We start from the raw sequence: 18012 nt of genomic DNA, 5'->3' as shown, positions 1-18012 counted from the left end.
TAAAATGATTTTAGAATTATTATTATTATTGTTAATGTTGAATTTGTGAATGTAATTTTGAGTTGTATTTTCACATTTAATCAATATAGTTTATTTTCTACTATATTTTCTTACTCACTTTTGACCCCCACAAAAATTATTTCTGGGTGCGCCACTGTTATGAAAACACAAACAGCGTTACATGTCGAGACATACTTTTCTATATATAAGTAAGTATTTATTTTTACAAATTTTTGAGATGATTTTTTTCTAGAGGGGATGAATAAATACATTTTATGATAAAGTCAAAATAAAAAAGCAGTATGTAGGGTAAACTGTAAAATTTAAATCTTAATTTAAAAATATGGAATATATCATTAACCAACATACTTCATAACCTAATGATATATTTAACCGCAGCAAAGAATGTATGATATTCCGTAAAATTATTACATATCTACATCTTTAGTAAAAGTCCTAACATCCATGTGATACTGGTTGTGGTTTAAAGGTGAAGAAAGTTCTGTGTAAATAGTTTATGAGATCTTTCTATATCCAATATGCCCAAAAAATTTGCATTGTGTTGCATATAACGCGGTTTGTTTTTTGTATACAAGAATTTAAGTCCACCTACCTATTTATTGCGGCTTTTTGTCATAGTAAACTCTTATTTCTATTTTGTTGGATAATGACAATAACTCTTCACAGGATTTCATTTTTTTTTCGAAGTAAGTTTCTCATCTTTATCTAAGATGTTCGATGAATAGTAAGTAACCAATAAGGCATTTTGTAACCCTGAAAGTGGCTGTTGGTCGCAACTAATCAGAAATAAACCTTTTAAATCTTCAGGTAGGTACCAGACGGTTCTCCAATAAAGTTTTTTTCCTCAAGTTAACGGTCGCATTAGTGAATTTGTAGTAAACAAGGTGAGTCACTAGGCGCTCGATCCTCGATATCCAATAATAATTAATCAAAATAAAGAAAAAAGGCAGACACTAAAATTGTACGGTTCTTTGAGCAGGATCCATAAAAATCATTTTAACTATGCAGAGTGATCTGTTTTTGACACATAACACACAGTATAGTCTTTTTTCAATAGAACACCTGCATATCTTAACATATTCTCATTGGCCTCTTCCTAGACTTTCAAACCATAATAATAATAATACCTACATATACCTATTTTTGAAATTCCGATGCGACAATACAAGGTTTCACAAAGAATTACACTAGGATTGTTTTTAATATTTGTGTTACAATATTTTATGGAGAAATAAAGAAAAGAACACGCTTTGTTGTGCTGTAGATTAAATTGGCCCTGAATAAATGTGCAAAAAAAATAACTTATTTTAATGATCAACTGAAAAATTTCTCACCCTAATCAAATTGATATATGTATTATGTGTCCTTGCTAAAATAACGTCATCTCAAAATTTTGGAATGGAAAAACTCACTTAAAACATATCGCTAGTATGCTTCTTTACCTTGACTTTAACATTACACACATCATTTTAAGTTATAGAGGTTATCATAAAGAAAATAAAATTCGCATCGCAAATTTTTCGAAAATGATAGGTATAGTGAACCAAGAGTTATAAGGTTATATGGCCATCATAAAATCATCCCATTGTGTCGAAGTTAAGTTGTTTACAATAGAAAAGGTTTTAGGGTCGTAAATAACGCGTCCACTGCAGCTCGACCGGCTCTTGTGGTTTCGTTCAGGGGCGGCTTTCACTAAATATGAAAATCCACCACTCCACTATTTCTTTACTACCTGCAGCCGCTGAGGGTTCCGAAATAACCACTCGCTTTGAAAGCCGGCCCTGTTAAATATGAGCAAGAAATGTTTAGAAGATGATTTATTGCCAACTGGTAAGCTTAGTGCGAACCATACAAAGGGGGTATTTATTTGCAGTCAACTACTTTTATGATGGCCATATAACCTTATAGGTCTTGGTTCACTATATATTGTACTGTAACTTCAAAGACAAGGGATGTTTCACCTAAATAACCTTATATTAGCTTCTTAATTGTTTAATTTGCAATGGACACAAACTAAATAAAAATAAAAGAAGAGTTTTTTTTAGTTTAGTTTTTTTACGGAATAGGTAGAATTTTATTTTTTGTTTTATAAATTTACAAAAAGTACAAAAAGAAATGATATTCGCAGCTTTTACTAACATAAATACATACCGCGTGTAAAATTATTTTTGAAAGATAGGGATTTTACACATAAAACAAAAACTTGAAAATATTGGCTTCCCTACTTAATATGGTTGTCATAAAAAAATAAAATTCGCAAAATCGAAACTTCTAATTTTTCGAAACAGCTGCATTTGATGTAAGGTACTTTATGGGCGAGGAAAGTTCTGTCGACATAATCTTCGACCATTTTTTTTTTATTTCAATACCATAAGGTGTTATAAAATAAATCAAAAAGGATTTAGATGGAGTTTTCAATTCTCTACAATTTTTGCTTTAAAATCATTAAGGGAACCAATATTTTCAAATTTCTGTTTTTACACATAAAATCCATATGTTCCAAAAACGATTCTACACCCGGTACCTTGACTAGTTAGTATATACCAAGACTTTGGTACATACTTACCTAAATTTACAGACGTTGTGACATTGCATTTGTTAGTAAAAGTAGCCACTTTTAGATATGTCTAGTCCAGTTTAATACTATTCAGTGTTATGACTGAAACCGAGCGTAACTCATAGGTGCACACACTGACAAGTTAATATCCTCAGTCAACTGTATCGTATAGTTATGCACTTTCTTGGTTCATTTGCTTTAATTTAAGTTTATGCTGAAAGTGTACAAGCCTGTATTTGCATTGTTGATATTGGTAAATCTTCTAAACATGCTGTAGTCTAACAACTGGGTATGAAGAACATTGTTTTTGCTTGAGCGGTATTTTCTATAAATCTAAGTGATCAATGGTCTATGATGCACTGTGGAATTTATAATATTTACCCGAACTTCGTTAATGTTAGTAAACAGAAATTTAACATGCAAAGTGGATTTTATAAAAAGTCACTATTAGATATAAATAGTTTAAATGGATTTTGTTTTTTTTTTTTTCAACAATTGAGAGTGAAATTTAACTAAAAGATCTTGAAAGTGAAACATCAACATCAAATATATAATATATTTAAATTTTTTGTACTAACCGTATGCCCATCTAAAACTGTTAATAAAATTGTATACATTTTATCGATTATATTAATTAAAATGAAATATTACGTTTCAACTGAGGGTTGAAAATCATTCAAACCAAACAATTATTTGCTACATAATAGGTATAGAATTAAAAAAAAAATGTTAGCTATTCGAGAATGCACCTACATTAGTGATTAACGAAAATGAATCATAAAAGTATGTAAAATGACTTTGTTCTTCGTCGGTTGCTTCAAAGAATATCGTGTATCGACCAGACTTCGTTTTTCAACGGCACTCACGGGGCACGAGCAAACCACGCAAACACACCATTGGCTGTGGCGCATGGTCTGACATAGGACCACATCCCGCGGCAGATAAATGGCAAGCGCAGACTTGGGTTATTCATTTTGCGGTGTGACTCGTCGCACGCGAATTTTATTATTAAAATAAACAACAGATAGTGCTGTGCTAAAGTGATTGTGATATTTCCGGATTATTTTAACTTACTTTAGGTAAGATTTTTGTTTACAAAAAAAAAAAATGCAACGTATTTGGCTAAAGGAAATTACCCACCTACGGCAATTTTTTAAATATACAACATCGCAAAAATCGCTAAATTATTCATTTACATTTCTTTTAATTTATTCAGAAAAAAAAAACAATTACCGGAAAACAGTTTCTTTTCATAATTGTTGTAACCGGATTGCGTCACTAATTCTCTATTTGTTTACATTTAGCTGCCACTATTTTTCCTAATGGCTACGCCACTGTTTTTATGAGAAAATAAAATGCAGCACAAAGAAATATTTCATGCGTTTACAATAAAACGTTTCTAATTAATTTTTAAGTTTGTATAACTAATACGTAAATATTTTCGTAATTACTTGGTTTTATTAACCGTGTATATAGACCAAGGTAGAATTTTTGACGCTGTAAAATTCCTCGTGAAAATTTATGTTAGATTTTTTTTTCAGTAATTAAGCAGGTAAAACGAATGTATTAGCCATATGAAATAATGATAAAAATATTGAAGTTTATGACTTTTATCAAAACTGTGTTTGCCTTAACATTTTTTTAAACAGGCACTCATATTGGTAGATTCTGACGTCAAATAACATTGTGGAAAACATCATTTATTCTGAACGGGAGTAAAATTATTGATTTGGGAAGACGTACATACGAGTGTCACATAAAAGCCTAAACCAAATAATACGCCAACACTAACTGCGTGTTACCTAATCATAGAACAAAAAGTAAAATTTTAAAGACTTTACATAAGCATAAAGTTACAAAAAACCCAACTATGACATTTATTTAATCTGTGCTGTGTCTCATCAAACAATACCAGGAAAATGACAATAACTATGTATTTATATATTTACTTAAAAAAAAAAATAACTCAATATTTACGCTAGAAACATTTCACATGCTATATAATTCACAAATCTCAAAAATTAAACAATTTACATGTACCGATTCGCAATCTAACAATTTCTTGTCGTGGCAGCAACACCAAAACAGTTTTAACAATATACCCAATTATGTACTGTATTTCCCGTTCACGACCTACATAATAGCCACGGCACTTGTTGCATAAAAAGTAACACAGAATTTTTGGGAACAGTTTTTATACCAAATAAATCATCAGCTCTTTTACTCATGCATGTTTGTTTCGACTAAGTAATTGTTTTGTGACGTTTTAATAAGAAAAAAAAAAAAAACGTAGAATGTAGATGCCGTGTGTATTTTCATGGGAAAATTTAAAGTTCTGGACGTAATAGTTTCACTTGCAGAACACTATTTTAGTAGACATAATCAAATTGAAATCATTTTTAACGTTTAAAACTGACTCGAAGTAATGAATCGAATGGAGATGCAACGGTTTTTCGAAAAAAAAGCTCTCAGTCATGCACCAGTTCTGACATTAATCACACGAAGATTTGCACGACTAATAAGAGCCAGGCACAACATTAACAATGAGTTAATTTATTCTGAAAAATTGTCTGCTTTAAGTTTGTTTTCTAGATGAAGCTTCAAATAAACACTTTTACATAGTAAATTCAACTTTCAGAAAATTTGTCTTATAAATATTTGCTCTTATTTTCGCGGAAAACAGAACTTCAGATGAATTTTAATTTAGAGAAAATGAATCCTCGCGCTAATCTGAGGTAGTAAACCTGTTCTTTTTTTTAAGCAACAAGCATATATTATGAATTATGACCATAATAGGTAGGTATTTCTATTTAGATAATAATTGATAGTTTTTGCACGTTACGGTAAAAATAAAGTATAACCATTGAGTTAACCAAATGTCATCTGTTAAAGTTTATTCAGCTGTAAAGAAAATACATAAACACATCATTACATTTAAATAATTTTGCAACTATAAAAATTTGCTGTTTCTTATTACAAAGTAAATTTAATTGATTCTCTCCATATTCTACATTTTTTTTTTAGTTCGCGTCGCATTGTTTCACTTATTGTTCTGATATAATAGTTTGTGTTGTGTTAGGCGCCATAGAACTAATATATAAACAGTCGTTAAGTACATTACACTGTATAGAGGTTGTTCAGCAAATATGTATGACATAAATCCCTTTGGAGGCAATACTTTACTCTATGCAAAAAAATCTTTTTGCTTGTGGCAGTAAACTCATTTCTGCCAGTCATTTCATCTTATTTTAAGTAATATTAAGTGTTATATGTTATATTGTTATGTAATGTATAAATAGAGGAGTAGCCAATAGCTAAAATAATGTAAACATTTTTTGGGTGTATATTTATTTGCAGATATCCATGATTCTGAACAAATTTATAAGTAACCAAGATAATTAAACATTGAATTCCCCACAGAAAAAAGATCTACAAAACACAGTTACGTAATTGTTATACAAATTTATTCACTATGAAGCGATTTTAAATATGGTCAAATTACTATTATTTGAAATGATTTTTCAGTTGATTTATTTAATTTTTACGACTTTTCCTCAAGAAGGATCGTAGCATTAAATTAAATGAGAGAAAAGTGAAACATTTTTAACAAGCAATTGTAAACAATACATATTAATCTTTTACATTCTGCTTTATGTGGCATAAATTGAAAAAATCTCTTAGCAATGTTGTACAAAAATCGTTCCATACAATACCTACTCCCTCAATTTTCAAACCGATTTCGTCGGAAATCATTCAAAGTAGAATACAAAAGTGTTTTTTTTTGCAAAGAACATAATAACCTTCCTTGTTCCGGAAATAATGACATTGAGTTAAACCGAAGTTCTGATATACTTATATAGCGAATATTGTTTCTATCTGAGGATTGACTGTCGCGTTTCAGGACAAATTTTTTTGTAAGTACCTGTTTCACAAAATAAGCTCGGACAAATAATTTTAATTTAAAATGACATTTTATTTTTGCTGCTTCAGAAATTATCTTGAAATGTGGTTACCAAACTGTTTTTTTTTTCTTGAACATTTTTAGAAAAACTTTCTTTAATCAATAAAATAAAAATCAGAAAACATTTTTCGCGACGTACATGTGTGTGTGTTTTTTCAAGAACATATTTTTCTTTTGAAACATTAAATCTAGTTTGACGAAACGACGACTTTAGCAGGCAGCCACAAAGGATTAAATTACCTAGTGGATCCTTTTAATTGAAAGAAGATAGAGATAACCTTGCCAATGTCGGCACCGTGTCATTATGAGTAATCAATGTCAAAAATGTTCTCTAATCTAATCATCATACCATTTTTGTTATTGATATGAACTTTGTGTGAACTATGAAGTAAATTACATAATGCAGTTTCTTAAACCGATAATGTATATCTAGTTATTTTTGTTTGTTTTTAAGGAGACAGCATGGTACCCGTTCGAATCAAAAATAACTCTCAAGATTCATTCACCGTTCTTAGATTGTAGTATTTATAAATTATTGCTTTACATGACGATTGTCGCACAGTTATTCGAGTCTTGCTTTACAAAAATTTAACAAACATCGATGTTTTTTTTTTGTTGTGTTAAACCGAAAATCTTAGATGTCAAATTGTTTCAGGATTTAATTTATTTATCAAAATGCCTGCCAGAGTACCCGATACACAAACTAACCAATTAAATGGAATTTCCGAGGATATCGTCATCGCCGGGATAGCCGGACGTTTGCCAGAAAGCGACAACATCGAAGAATTCAAGCAACAATTATTCGCTGGTGTCGATCTGGTAACAGACGACGAACGACGATGGCCTTCTGGGCTTTATACACTACCGACGCGGACAGGCAAATTAAAAGATCTGTCACGATTCGATGCAACATTTTTCGGCGTTCACGCTAAACAAGCTAATGTAATGGATCCTCAGTTGCGATTGCTACTTGAGCTCACATATGAAGCTATCGTCGATGCTGGAATTAACCCTAGCGATGCACGAGGTTCTAGAACCGGCGTGTACATTGGGGTGTCCGACAGTGAGTCATCAGAATATTGGACCCGAGATCCAGATCAGGTGAACGGTTATGGATTGACCGGTTGTTGCAGAGCAATGTTCGCTAACCGGGTGTCGTATACTTTTGATTTTAACGGACCCAGCTACGCCATAGACACGGCTTGTTCGAGTAGTTTAGTTGGTTTACAACAAGCCATTCTCGCAATGAAGACGGGACAATGCGATGCCGCTATTGTTGGAGGAGTTAATTTACTTTTAAAACCTACATCCTCTTTACAGTTTCATAGACTTGGCATGCTAAGTCCCGAAGGCATGTGTAAGGCGTTCGACTCGTCCGGAAACGGATACGTGAGAGCAGAGGCGGCTGTTGTTGTTTATCTTCGAAAAGCGAGTGTAGCCAACCGTATCTACGCCTCTGTTCTTGGGGCAAAAGTAAACACCGACGGATATAAAGAACAAGGAATCACCTTTCCCGCCGGAGAGATGCAAAACAGACTTATTCGAGAAACGTATCTAGAAGCCGGAGTTGATCCTTCAGAAGTGTCTTATGTTGAAGCTCACGGTACCGGCACCAAAGTGGGAGATCCACAAGAAGTTAATTCTATCGCAGATTTTTTCTGTAAGAATCGCAAAGAGCCTCTACTTATCGGATCGGTAAAAAGTAACATGGGACACTCGGAACCGGCTTCAGGACTGTGTTCTCTGGCTAAGATCGTAATTGCCATGGAGACTGGCACAATTCCAGCAAATTTGCATTTCAAGTCTCCCAATCAAGATATTCCAGCGCTAAGCGATGGTAGACTTAAGGTTGTTTCTAGAAATGAGCCATGGAAAGGTGGAATTATTGGCATTAATTCTTTTGGTTTCGGTGGGGCCAACGCTCATATAATTCTAAAATCCAATCCCAAACCCAAAACTTCGTGGCCTGCGGATCCCTTGCCTCGTGTCGTAGGAGTTTCTGGACGTACCCAAGAGGCAGTTAATAATTTCCTTGATTATATTGAAGAATACGGTGACGACGAAGAATTTTTAGCCCTCGTGGATCAAATTCACCAAAATAATATTAACGGTCACCCATATCGAGGATATGCTGTGCTTGACGACACGCCGATTCGTGAAGTCGCAGAAGTACCGAGCGAAAAAAGGCCCATCTGGTTTATTTTCAGCGGTATGGGCTCACAGTGGGCGGGTATGGCCAAGGAACTTATGCAGTTAGAAATATTTAGAAGTTCGATAAAAAAGAGTGCTGAAGTTTTGAAACCACATGGGGTGAATTTGGAAGAAATCATAGTCAGTGGAACGGATTCCGCTTTCGACAATGTCTTAAACTCTTTTGTTTCGATAGCCAGTATGCAAGTAGCTCTTACTGACATTTTAAAAACTATGCAAATTGAACCAGAGGGTATCGTTGGTCATTCCGTCGGTGAAGTAGGATGTGCCTACGCTGATGGAACGCTTACTGCGGAACAAGCGGTTCTTGCTGCTTACTGCAGAGGAAGAGCTATCCTTGAAAGTAATCTAATTGAAGGTGCAATGGCTGCTGTTGGACTGTCCTGGGAAGAAGCTAAGAAAAGATGTCCTCCAGATGTCTTCCCAGCATGTCATAACAGTGCAGACAATGTGACGGTTTCTGGTCCGACTGCAGCGGTAGATAAATTTGTACAACAGCTGACTTCCGAAAATATTTTTGCAAGAAAAGTGAAAAGTTCCAATATTGCCTTCCACAGCAAGTATATTGCCGAAGCTGGACCCAAACTACGCAAAGCTTTAGACGCTATAATACCTACCCCAAAACCACGCACAGCCAGATGGATCTCCTCTTCCATTCCTGAATCGGCATGGGGAACGCCACTTGCACAACAAAGTTCTGCAGCTTATCATGTTAACAATCTTTTATCTCCTGTACTGTTCTATGAGGCTCTTAAACATATACCAGAAAACGCTATTGCTATTGAAATTGCCCCTACTGGCCTTCTTCAAGCAATCCTTAAGCGAGCGCTAGGACCAAATTCTACAAATATTAGTCTAGTGAAAAGAGGACATGAAAATAACATCGTATTTTTAACATCAGCATTAGGAAAGTAAGTTGGTATTTGGTTTGCTGTTTTCAACAAATTTCATGCAATTTTTTTACAGAATTTATAACGCTGGTGCTCAACCTAAACTTGGGCATCTTTATCATCCGGTCAGTTTTCCAGTTGGCAAGGGTACGCCTATGATTGCGTCAATGATCAAATGGGATCATTCCATGGAGTGGGCCGTTGCCAATTTCGCCGATAAGAGTTCCAGATCAGGTGAACTAGTCGTAGAAGTAGACCTAAGCAAAGAAAGCGACGAGTACTTAGTTGGACACACAATAGACGGGAGAGTTCTTTTCCCCGCTACGGGATATTTGGTAAGAAAAATAACAAACATCAACGTGTATCAGTAGTTAAATACATAATTTTTTTAGACTCTTGTTTGGAAAACTTACGCAAAACTGAAAAACACAGACTACGAACAACTGCCTGTTGTACTCGAAAATGTTCAGTTCCATCGTGCCACAATTATGCCAAAGGACGGTTCCGTCAAATTCTTAATTAACATTTTTGAAGGAACTGGTGATTTTGAATTATGTGAAAGTGGATCTGTTGCCGTTTCTGGTAGAATTTACGTTCCAGAAGATGTCTCAAAAGAAGTATTGAACTTACCTAAGTCAAGTGTACAAGTTGCAAAAGAACTATTACCGTTAAATAGCCAAGATATTTATAAAGAATTAAGGTTAAGAGGATACGATTATGAAGGTATTTTCCGGGGTATTCTTCAGTCAGATAATAGGGGTATAAATGGTAAATTGGAATGGAATAACAACTGGATAAGTTACATAGACACCATGCTGCAATTCTCCATCCTCGGTCAGAACACCCGCGAACTGTATCTTCCTACAAGACTTCAAAAAGCTGTTATCAATCCCAAGGAACATCTGCAATATGTCAACGAACTACCAGAGGCGGCACATCCTGACGTGCACATGTACAGAGAAATTGGTGTAATCAAGTCTGGCGGTATCGAACTTAGGGGAATGAAGGCTAGTTTGGCACCGCGTCGCCAGCAGACACAAGCATCGCCTAAACTGGAAAAATATCAATTTGTGCCTTTCGAAAATACCATTTCGCTTAATGAAAATGATGAAAGGGCCCGAGCGCATGCATTAACTGTTCTTTCGCAGACTGTACTGGAAAATAGTTCTGGTGCACTTAAACTTAAGGTAACAGAAGTTGCTACTGGCCGTCCGCTTGAGTCACTACTAACACCTGCTATCAAAAATATCATGGAACGAGAACCTATGTTGTCTGTAGAGGCTACCGTAGTAACTTCAGAATCCATCGACAATTCCTCTTTGGAAACCAGTGGAATAAAACATGTTCAAAAAGATATCAACTCGAGTACCATCGACCAAAATGTACATTTGGTAGTTCTAGTGGATGTTTTGACGCACGGTAGAATCACGCTGTTAGAAAGTGCAGCAAGTTCCTTAAAGGAGGGTGGATTTATTCTGTTAGAAGAACCAAAAGGTGCAATTGATTCCACCAAATTAGTTTCCTCGGGACTTGTTATCGTGAGCACTCAAGTAACCCCAACAAAAATATATGTATTATTGAGAAAACCAGCAGAAATTCCTATAAATGCGATTGTCATTAAGGTTACGGAAAACGACTTTGCTTGGGTCGAACGATTGAAAGATGCCATGAAGAAGAGTGAAACCGATGGAAACAAAATTTATTTATATGTCCAATCCGAAGAGCTTACAGGATTAGTCGGAATGGTGAACTGTTTAAAACAAGAACCAGGTGGTGCAGGAATCAGAGCTGTGTTTATTCAAGACGTGAATGCCCCTGCATTTTCGCTAAATCAGTATTCACAACAACTTAGAAAAGATCTTGTACATAACGTCTTAAAAAAGAAAGTTTGGGGTTCATTTAGACATATACTGCTCGACCACGACAGCGATAGCGGGAAGTTACAAGTTGAACATGCATACATTAACACTCTAATTCGTGGTGATTTGTCAAGTCTTCGTTGGATAGAGGGTCCATTAACCTATTATAAGTAAGTAAAGTGTAAAAATCCCACAAGAACAATAATGACATTGTTTTTTTTTTGAAGGGGTAGTGATGCAAGTACCGAATTGTGTCACGTATACTATGCACCACTTAACTTTAGAGACATAATGCTAGCTACAGGAAAATTACCACCAGATGCACTGCCTGGAGATTTAGCGGGGCAAGACTGCATTCTTGGTTTAGAATTTTCAGGACGTGATAGTAAAGGCAGACGCGTAATGGGAATGGTTGCCGCGAAAAGTTTGGCCACTACTGTTTTGGCGGACGGTGGTTTCTTGTGGGAAGTGCCCGAGAAATGGAGTTTAGAAGAAGCCGCAACCGTCCCTGTGGTTTACGGAACGGTAAAATTCTTATCTTTTGTTGTTATAATTTATAATACCTACTTGAAATTTTCAGAGTTATTACGCTCTAGTTGTAAGAGGTCGCATGAAACCAGGAGAATCTATACTCATTCACGCCGGCACCGGAGGCGTAGGTCAAGCTTCTATTGCTATTGCTCTTCATATGGGTTGCAAAGTTTTTACAACCGTTGGCAGTCAAGCGAAACGCGACTTCTTAAAAAAGACATTCCCGCAACTCACCGATGATTGCATTGGTAATTCACGTGATACTAGTTTCGAACAACTCGTATTGTCTCAGACCAAGGGGCGTGGTGTTGATTTAGTCCTTAATTCCCTGGCAAATGAACAACTGCAAGCTTCTGTTCGTTGTCTTGCGATTGGTGGTCGCTTCTTGGAAATAGGAAAAGTAGATCTTTCTAATAATTCTCCACTAGGAATGAGTGTGTTCTTAAAAAATACCACTTTCCACGGCATCCTTCTGGATGCCTTGTTTGACAGTAACAGCCCTGATAAGAAAGACGTTTGGCGTTTAGTAACCGAGGGTATAGCAAGTGGTGCTGTCAGACCTCTTCCAAGCACTGTGTTCAGTGAAAATCAAGCCGAACAGGCCTTCCGCTTTATGGCATCCGGTAAACACATCGGTAAAGTAGTCCTGAGAATTCGGAACGAAGAAAGTCGCAAAGCGCAGCGTCCAAAAGCAAAAACCGTAACTGCTATACCCCGTACATATATGGATCCTGACAAGAGCTACATACTTGTTGGTGGCTTGGGTGGGTTCGGTTTAGAATTAGCGAACTGGTTGATTCAGCGCGGAGCGAAAAAGATTGTTTTAACATCAAGAAGCGGAATTAAAACTGGTTATCAGTCCCTCTGTGTTCGACGATGGAGAGAATCTGGAATCAACGTATTAATTTCCACCGCCGATGCAACCAGCGACAAAGGAGCTAGAAGACTGTTGGACGAAGCTAATAATCTTGGACCCGTCGGAGGAATTTTCAATTTGGCAGCAGTGTTGCGCGACGCGATGATGGAAAATCAAAGTGAAGCTGATTTCAAGACTGTGTGCAACCCTAAGATCAATGCCAGCAAACAGCTGGATGTGGCTTCTAGAGCCCTCGCCCCTCACTTGGACTATTTCGTTAGTTTTTCGTCGGTATCGTGTGGTCGGGGCAACGCCGGTCAATCAAATTACGGTTTGGCCAATTCAGCGATGGAACGTATTTGCGAAGCGCGTCAAGAAGCCGGTCTACCAGGAGTAGCGATCCAGTGGGGAGCCATCGGTGATGTTGGTTTAATTTTGGAAACAATGGGCGGAAATGACACTGAGGTCGGTGGAACACTACCGCAGAGAATGTCCTCTTGCCTTGCGACAATGGATACTTTCCTTCAACAGCCACATGCAGTTGTCGCTAGCATGGTGTTGGCAGAAAAGCACAAAGGAAGCGCGGATGCAAATCAAGTTAGTTTAATAGATGCAGTCGGCAATATTCTTGGCATCAAAGATCCGTCTACGGTCGCAGGAGCTACATCTCTCGCTGATTTGGGAATGGACTCTTTAATGGGCGCAGAAATTAAGCAAACTCTTGAACGCAATTACGACCTGGTGTTAAGTGCGCAGGAAATTCGAGCGCTCACTTTTGCTCGATTAATTGAACTTGGAAGCGGTGGAAGTGGAAGCTCTGCCCTAGCTGAAACCGTACCTTCTGCTAAAGATGAACAAGTACAATTTGACACGAATATTGAGATTATGCCGTCCAAGTGTTTGATCCAGATGCAAAGTAAAGTAACAGATAATAAAAAAACACCAGTTTTCGTTCTTCATCCTATTGAGGGGGTTGTCAACGCATTACAAACTTTGGCCGATAATATCGAAGCACCTGTATACGGCTTGCAATGTACTGAAAATACTCCTCTAACAAGTATAGGAGATCTGGCGCAATATTACAACGGTCAGATTAAAACAGTTCAATCCAAGGGACCCTACACGCTGATTGGATATTCGTTTGGGGCTTGTGTTGCTTTCGAAATGGGAGTTCAGCTAGAACACCGTGGCGAAACCGTGAATCTTTTGTTAATAGATGGATCACCATCTTATGTTGCGACACATACCGGAAAAGCTAGAAACACAAAAAGCCTACAGGGAAATACAGCAGCTGAACAAAGCGAAGCTTTAGTCTACTTCGCCATGCAATTCAAAGAAATCGATCAACAAAAGGTAAAAGAACAATGATGAAATCTAATGTGATATATCATGCGCTAATCGTTTTTAGATTGTTTCTGAATTAATGGCACTAAAAACATGGGAAGACAGGGTATCCAGAGCCACACAAATTGTAGCTGGTTCTGCGCCATATCCAAACGATCAACTGGCGGCTGCAGCTGCTAGTTTTTACTACAAATTAGTGGCAGCTGACAAGTACAAACCAAATTCTTACTTCAAAGGCCCTGTTACTCTTATTAGAGCAATTGATAATTATGTACAAATGGGCGACGACTATGGTCTTTCTGAGGTGAGTTGTGTTAGCAGGTTTCAGAATAGAAATTTTAAAACATCTATTCCAGGTTTGCAAGGGCAAGGTGAAGGTGCAGCCGCTTGAAGGTAACCATAGATCTATTTTAGCTGGAACCAGTGTACAGAAAATCGCGAACATTTTACACAGTGAAGTTATAAGCGTGTAATTATATTCCATGACAAATACTGTAATTTTGTAGCGTTTTATTCCATGTTTTGGTCACACAATTGTAGATATGTTAATATAATTTAATGTTTGTAAATATTAGTTATAACTATACTTAAGTCTTTTTATGTTGTGTATTTTATTATAATTTATTTTTTATGATTGCGAAAGGTTTTGTAACTTATTTTATAAATTCAATTTATTTTTGTATTTTTGGGGAAACCAAAGAGTTAGATTTTTTAGTTTTTTAACCACTTCACTTAGTTCTGGTAATGGCACAAAGTTTGTTGCTTGACTGTTGTGACGCTATCAGGGCTTTTTTATTCTCACTGGTGTAAATATTAAACTAATAAAAAATCATAAGAAAAAGAACCTATTTTCTAAACACCTTTAATAACATCAGTACATAAAAAATCATTTAAACATAAAACAACTAAATGCATATCATATTAACAAAATAATTACTTTAATCTAAGTAACATAGCTTATTAAACACAGTTTACAATTATTCAAATATATTATGGAATGGCTCACGAATCACACTGATTAAAAATTTATAAATGCCTGTAATACTACTTTGTTGTAGGATCACTAATAGATTTTGAGGCGTCGCATGTAAACGATACAGTTATAGCATAGCGAACACCAGATGACACTCTTTCCACAAAATGAGGATTTTCTGCACCTGATGTAAACATCAACACTCTTCCTTTACGAGGATCCACTGTTGTATTTTTGTTTGGTTTGTCAGGATCATCAACAAACACAAATCTACCTCCTTTAAAGTCAATATTAAAGTCTGTCAGATATAATAGTGATGTGTAATGAAATGATTCATAAGTTTCCTACAAGAACACAGATTAAAATTACTACATATGTGTTTGCAGAAAAAAATACTTTATCAACGTGGACATGCCAATATTCATCATGTGGAGTTTGCGGTTCTAAATTGGACAACTTTGAAAAAAATGTGGGGTGTGCTAAATACAAGCTATCACTGTTAATTCCAAAATTTTCAGCTATTGCATGTTGAATTTTGTTTTTGACCATTTTATATATCATAAGATCAGCTGCTGTAATAAGCTGTTCAGTATTTTCTAATGTGTATATATTAACAAATTTTTCTCCATAAGATAGGGCTCCTGAGTGCAAGTCTAGTATTGAAGCACCACCTGATGAGCCTCCTAAACTTATACCTAAATTCCTGTGCGTTAGTTAAACAAAAGAACGCAAAAATACTGTTACCTTTCTTAGCTAAATTTAACAAAGTTTCAGCTTCGTTAAATGTTACCAATTTATCCGAAACGTATCTTCCACATTTTGCTGGTACACATCCTGGAAACTGTTGAATTTCATTTATATATTCAGGATCACAATCTACTGCTTGTCCTCTTGTAACTACAATATCTTTTTGTTTTGCCAAAGATATCTCTTTGCCATCCTTTGATGTATACCACACATAAATAAGAACACCCAAAATTATAATTCCGCGACTCCATATTCTTTGGCCTGAAATTTTTGGTAATGGTCCATATCGCCTTAAATAAAATTAGTATTTTTAAAAGTTCTACTTGGTAGGGTAAATCATACAAGTTGTTTGTGCCCTTATCATCGTTAGTTTTCTTTTCTAAATTATTTTTTCGTTTAATTACTTTAGCTGAGCTAGTCATTACTCACAGATATTTTTTGTTTTGTTAAATTTTAAACAGACATAACCAGACCGACAAGACTAGATTTGTGGTTAGAACTATAACAAACCGATTTTGGTTTTTATATAGCTGGTTATCTAACAGTTTTACATAATATTAACTTTCTTAAACCTTTACAGATGTTTAGGAGTTTATTACAACGGAGTTTGTTGAAATTTGTCGATTCAACTCAACTCATAACACTCCACACTCGAAACATAACCGCACTCTAATCAACTCTAATCGAATATAAATCTAAAGCACAGAACACACGAACACATCTAAAGTCCGTTCCGCTTTGACTTGGCAGATTAAAAAAACCGTAAACAATGCATTTAGGACAATTCGCGGTGAATCGGTGATGTTTTCAATTACACAGGCCTGTGATTTTTTTTTGCATATCTCATGCAACTAGGTAATCTTTGCTAATTAAAATATCCTAAAAGTTTTTTGTAGATAGATGAAACAAATAAATTAATCTTAAATTAATAATTAAATACGGTACTTCAGAGAAACATATGTACAATACTTGTAGTTAATATGAAACGTAACATAAATTTTATATTACTAGTGTGGTGACCGAATTTAAATCAAAATTTTCGCGCTGAAATTAATTAACAGCGGCGCGAAATCACATTTGAATAATTTGAATTTGAAAGAAAAAAAAAATCAATTACAAAAAGGAAATCGTTAAACATATTCAACCAAATATACACGTAGCTCTTAGGGGTAGTTTTGCATGATTATTGAGTTAGTAGATGACGGCTTAGTATCGCTAGGGAGTTTTTAGTTACAGGGTTGGTTGATTGGTAGAGACAGGGCAGCATGGCGTAAGGTCATTCGGAATGTGCTTGTGTAAGTGTAACCACGTGGTAAGCGCTAGGTTTAAATTAGTTGGTTTGGTAGTTAATAAATTGGGAGGAAGCCTTTGTTTAACGACAATCAATCGTAACTTTCATGATGACACAGTTGTCCCCAACGTGCGCGGTTAATTCTTGCAGCCTTTTAATCGGAAAATGCGGATTTCCGGTCAACGCGAAACACGTGCTGTAAATTTGTTTCATTGTTTGTAAATTCACCAATCAAGTTAGTTTTTGTTAATAGTCAGCTAGTGGAAACACAGTTTAACAATCAGGATTATTTAAATAAACCACTTGCTAGAAGATTTCATGAAATTCATTTAGTCAGGAAAACACCTTATTGTTTAATTACGAGTAAATTTCTGGATGCATGTACGTAAGTGTTACATTATAACACTTCTAAATTCTTCACACAAGATTGCTAATAGTTCATTTACGACAGTTAAACAAGTTCATTATACTGCGAACTGGCGGGAGGGGTTTAAAATGTTTTCTTCCCTTAGGCGGTTATCATCGTTATCATGATTAATTTATCAAGGAATGCCCTCACAACGCTATAGATTGATTAATTTATCAAGGCATGCCCTCACAACGCTACAGATTGATTAATTTATCAAGGCATGCCCTCCCAACGCTACAGATTGATTACATCACCGAGATGCTTTTTCCCTCGGAGCGATGATTGGATATTTTTGTGTTTGTTTATTATGTGTTTTGTTGGGGTAACCAGTTCGCGGTATTTTAAACTCTCAAAGTAAATTG

The 18012-nt window shown here is 35.7% G+C and overlaps 2 protein-coding genes across 2 annotated transcripts; one reads left to right on the top strand and one right to left on the bottom strand.

Annotated features, from left to right (window-relative positions):
* Nucleotides 1-3539: 3539 nt before the first annotated feature.
* Nucleotides 3540-15074, top strand: Fasn1 (Fatty acid synthase 1). The gene is made up of 8 exons (XM_064075209.1): nucleotides 3540-3657; nucleotides 7195-9661; nucleotides 9717-9975; nucleotides 10033-11669; nucleotides 11727-12024; nucleotides 12080-14239; nucleotides 14295-14534; nucleotides 14587-15074. The coding sequence occupies exons 2-8, from the start codon at nucleotides 7215-7217 to the stop codon at nucleotides 14701-14703; spliced, it is 7158 nt and encodes a 2385-aa protein (XP_063931279.1). The 5' UTR covers nucleotides 3540-3657; nucleotides 7195-7214; the 3' UTR covers nucleotides 14704-15074.
* Nucleotides 15075-15078: 4 nt separating this feature from the next.
* On the bottom strand, nucleotides 15079-16735 carry LOC135143353 (2-oxoglutarate and iron-dependent oxygenase domain-containing protein 3-like). Its single transcript, XM_064075210.1, has 5 exons — nucleotides 16502-16735; nucleotides 16293-16449; nucleotides 15948-16240; nucleotides 15600-15898; nucleotides 15079-15547 (listed from the first exon to the last, which is right to left on the bottom strand). Exons 2-5 carry the CDS (start codon nucleotides 16370-16372, stop codon nucleotides 15275-15277), a joined length of 945 nt encoding a protein of 314 aa, XP_063931280.1. The 5' UTR covers nucleotides 16373-16449; nucleotides 16502-16735; the 3' UTR covers nucleotides 15079-15274.
* Nucleotides 16736-18012: the final 1277 nt, after the last annotated feature.

This window comes from Zophobas morio, unplaced genomic scaffold, assembly GCF_036711695.1.
Source record: "Zophobas morio isolate AGI-343-1 ecotype UQ-CSIRO unplaced genomic scaffold, CSIRO_AGI_Zmor_V1 ptg000058l, whole genome shotgun sequence".
Lineage (NCBI taxonomy): Eukaryota > Metazoa > Arthropoda > Insecta > Coleoptera > Tenebrionidae > Zophobas > Zophobas morio.
Note: the sequence above shows the minus strand (reverse complement) of the source record. Positions and strands in the feature narration are given on the sequence as shown.

Coding starts and splice junctions, on each gene's coding strand:
- Fasn1 (XM_064075209.1), top strand. CDS start 7,215: ATGCCTGCCAGAGTACCCGATACACAAACTAACCAATTAAATGGAATT. Junction 11,670..11,726: donor GGTCCATTAACCTATTATAA/GTAAGTAAAGTG, acceptor TTTTTTTTGAAG/GGGTAGTGATGCAAGTACCG. Junction 12,025..12,079: donor TCCCTGTGGTTTACGGAACG/GTAAAATTCTTA, acceptor TGAAATTTTCAG/AGTTATTACGCTCTAGTTGT.
- LOC135143353 (XM_064075210.1), bottom strand. CDS start 16,372: ATGACTAGCTCAGCTAAAGTAATTAAACGAAAAAATAATTTAGAAAAG. Junction 15,899..15,947: donor GTTAAATTTAGCTAAGAAAG/GTAACAGTATTT, acceptor ACAGGAATTTAG/GTATAAGTTTAGGAGGCTCA. Junction 15,548..15,599: donor GGCATGTCCACGTTGATAAA/GTATTTTTTTCT, acceptor GTGTTCTTGTAG/GAAACTTATGAATCATTTCA.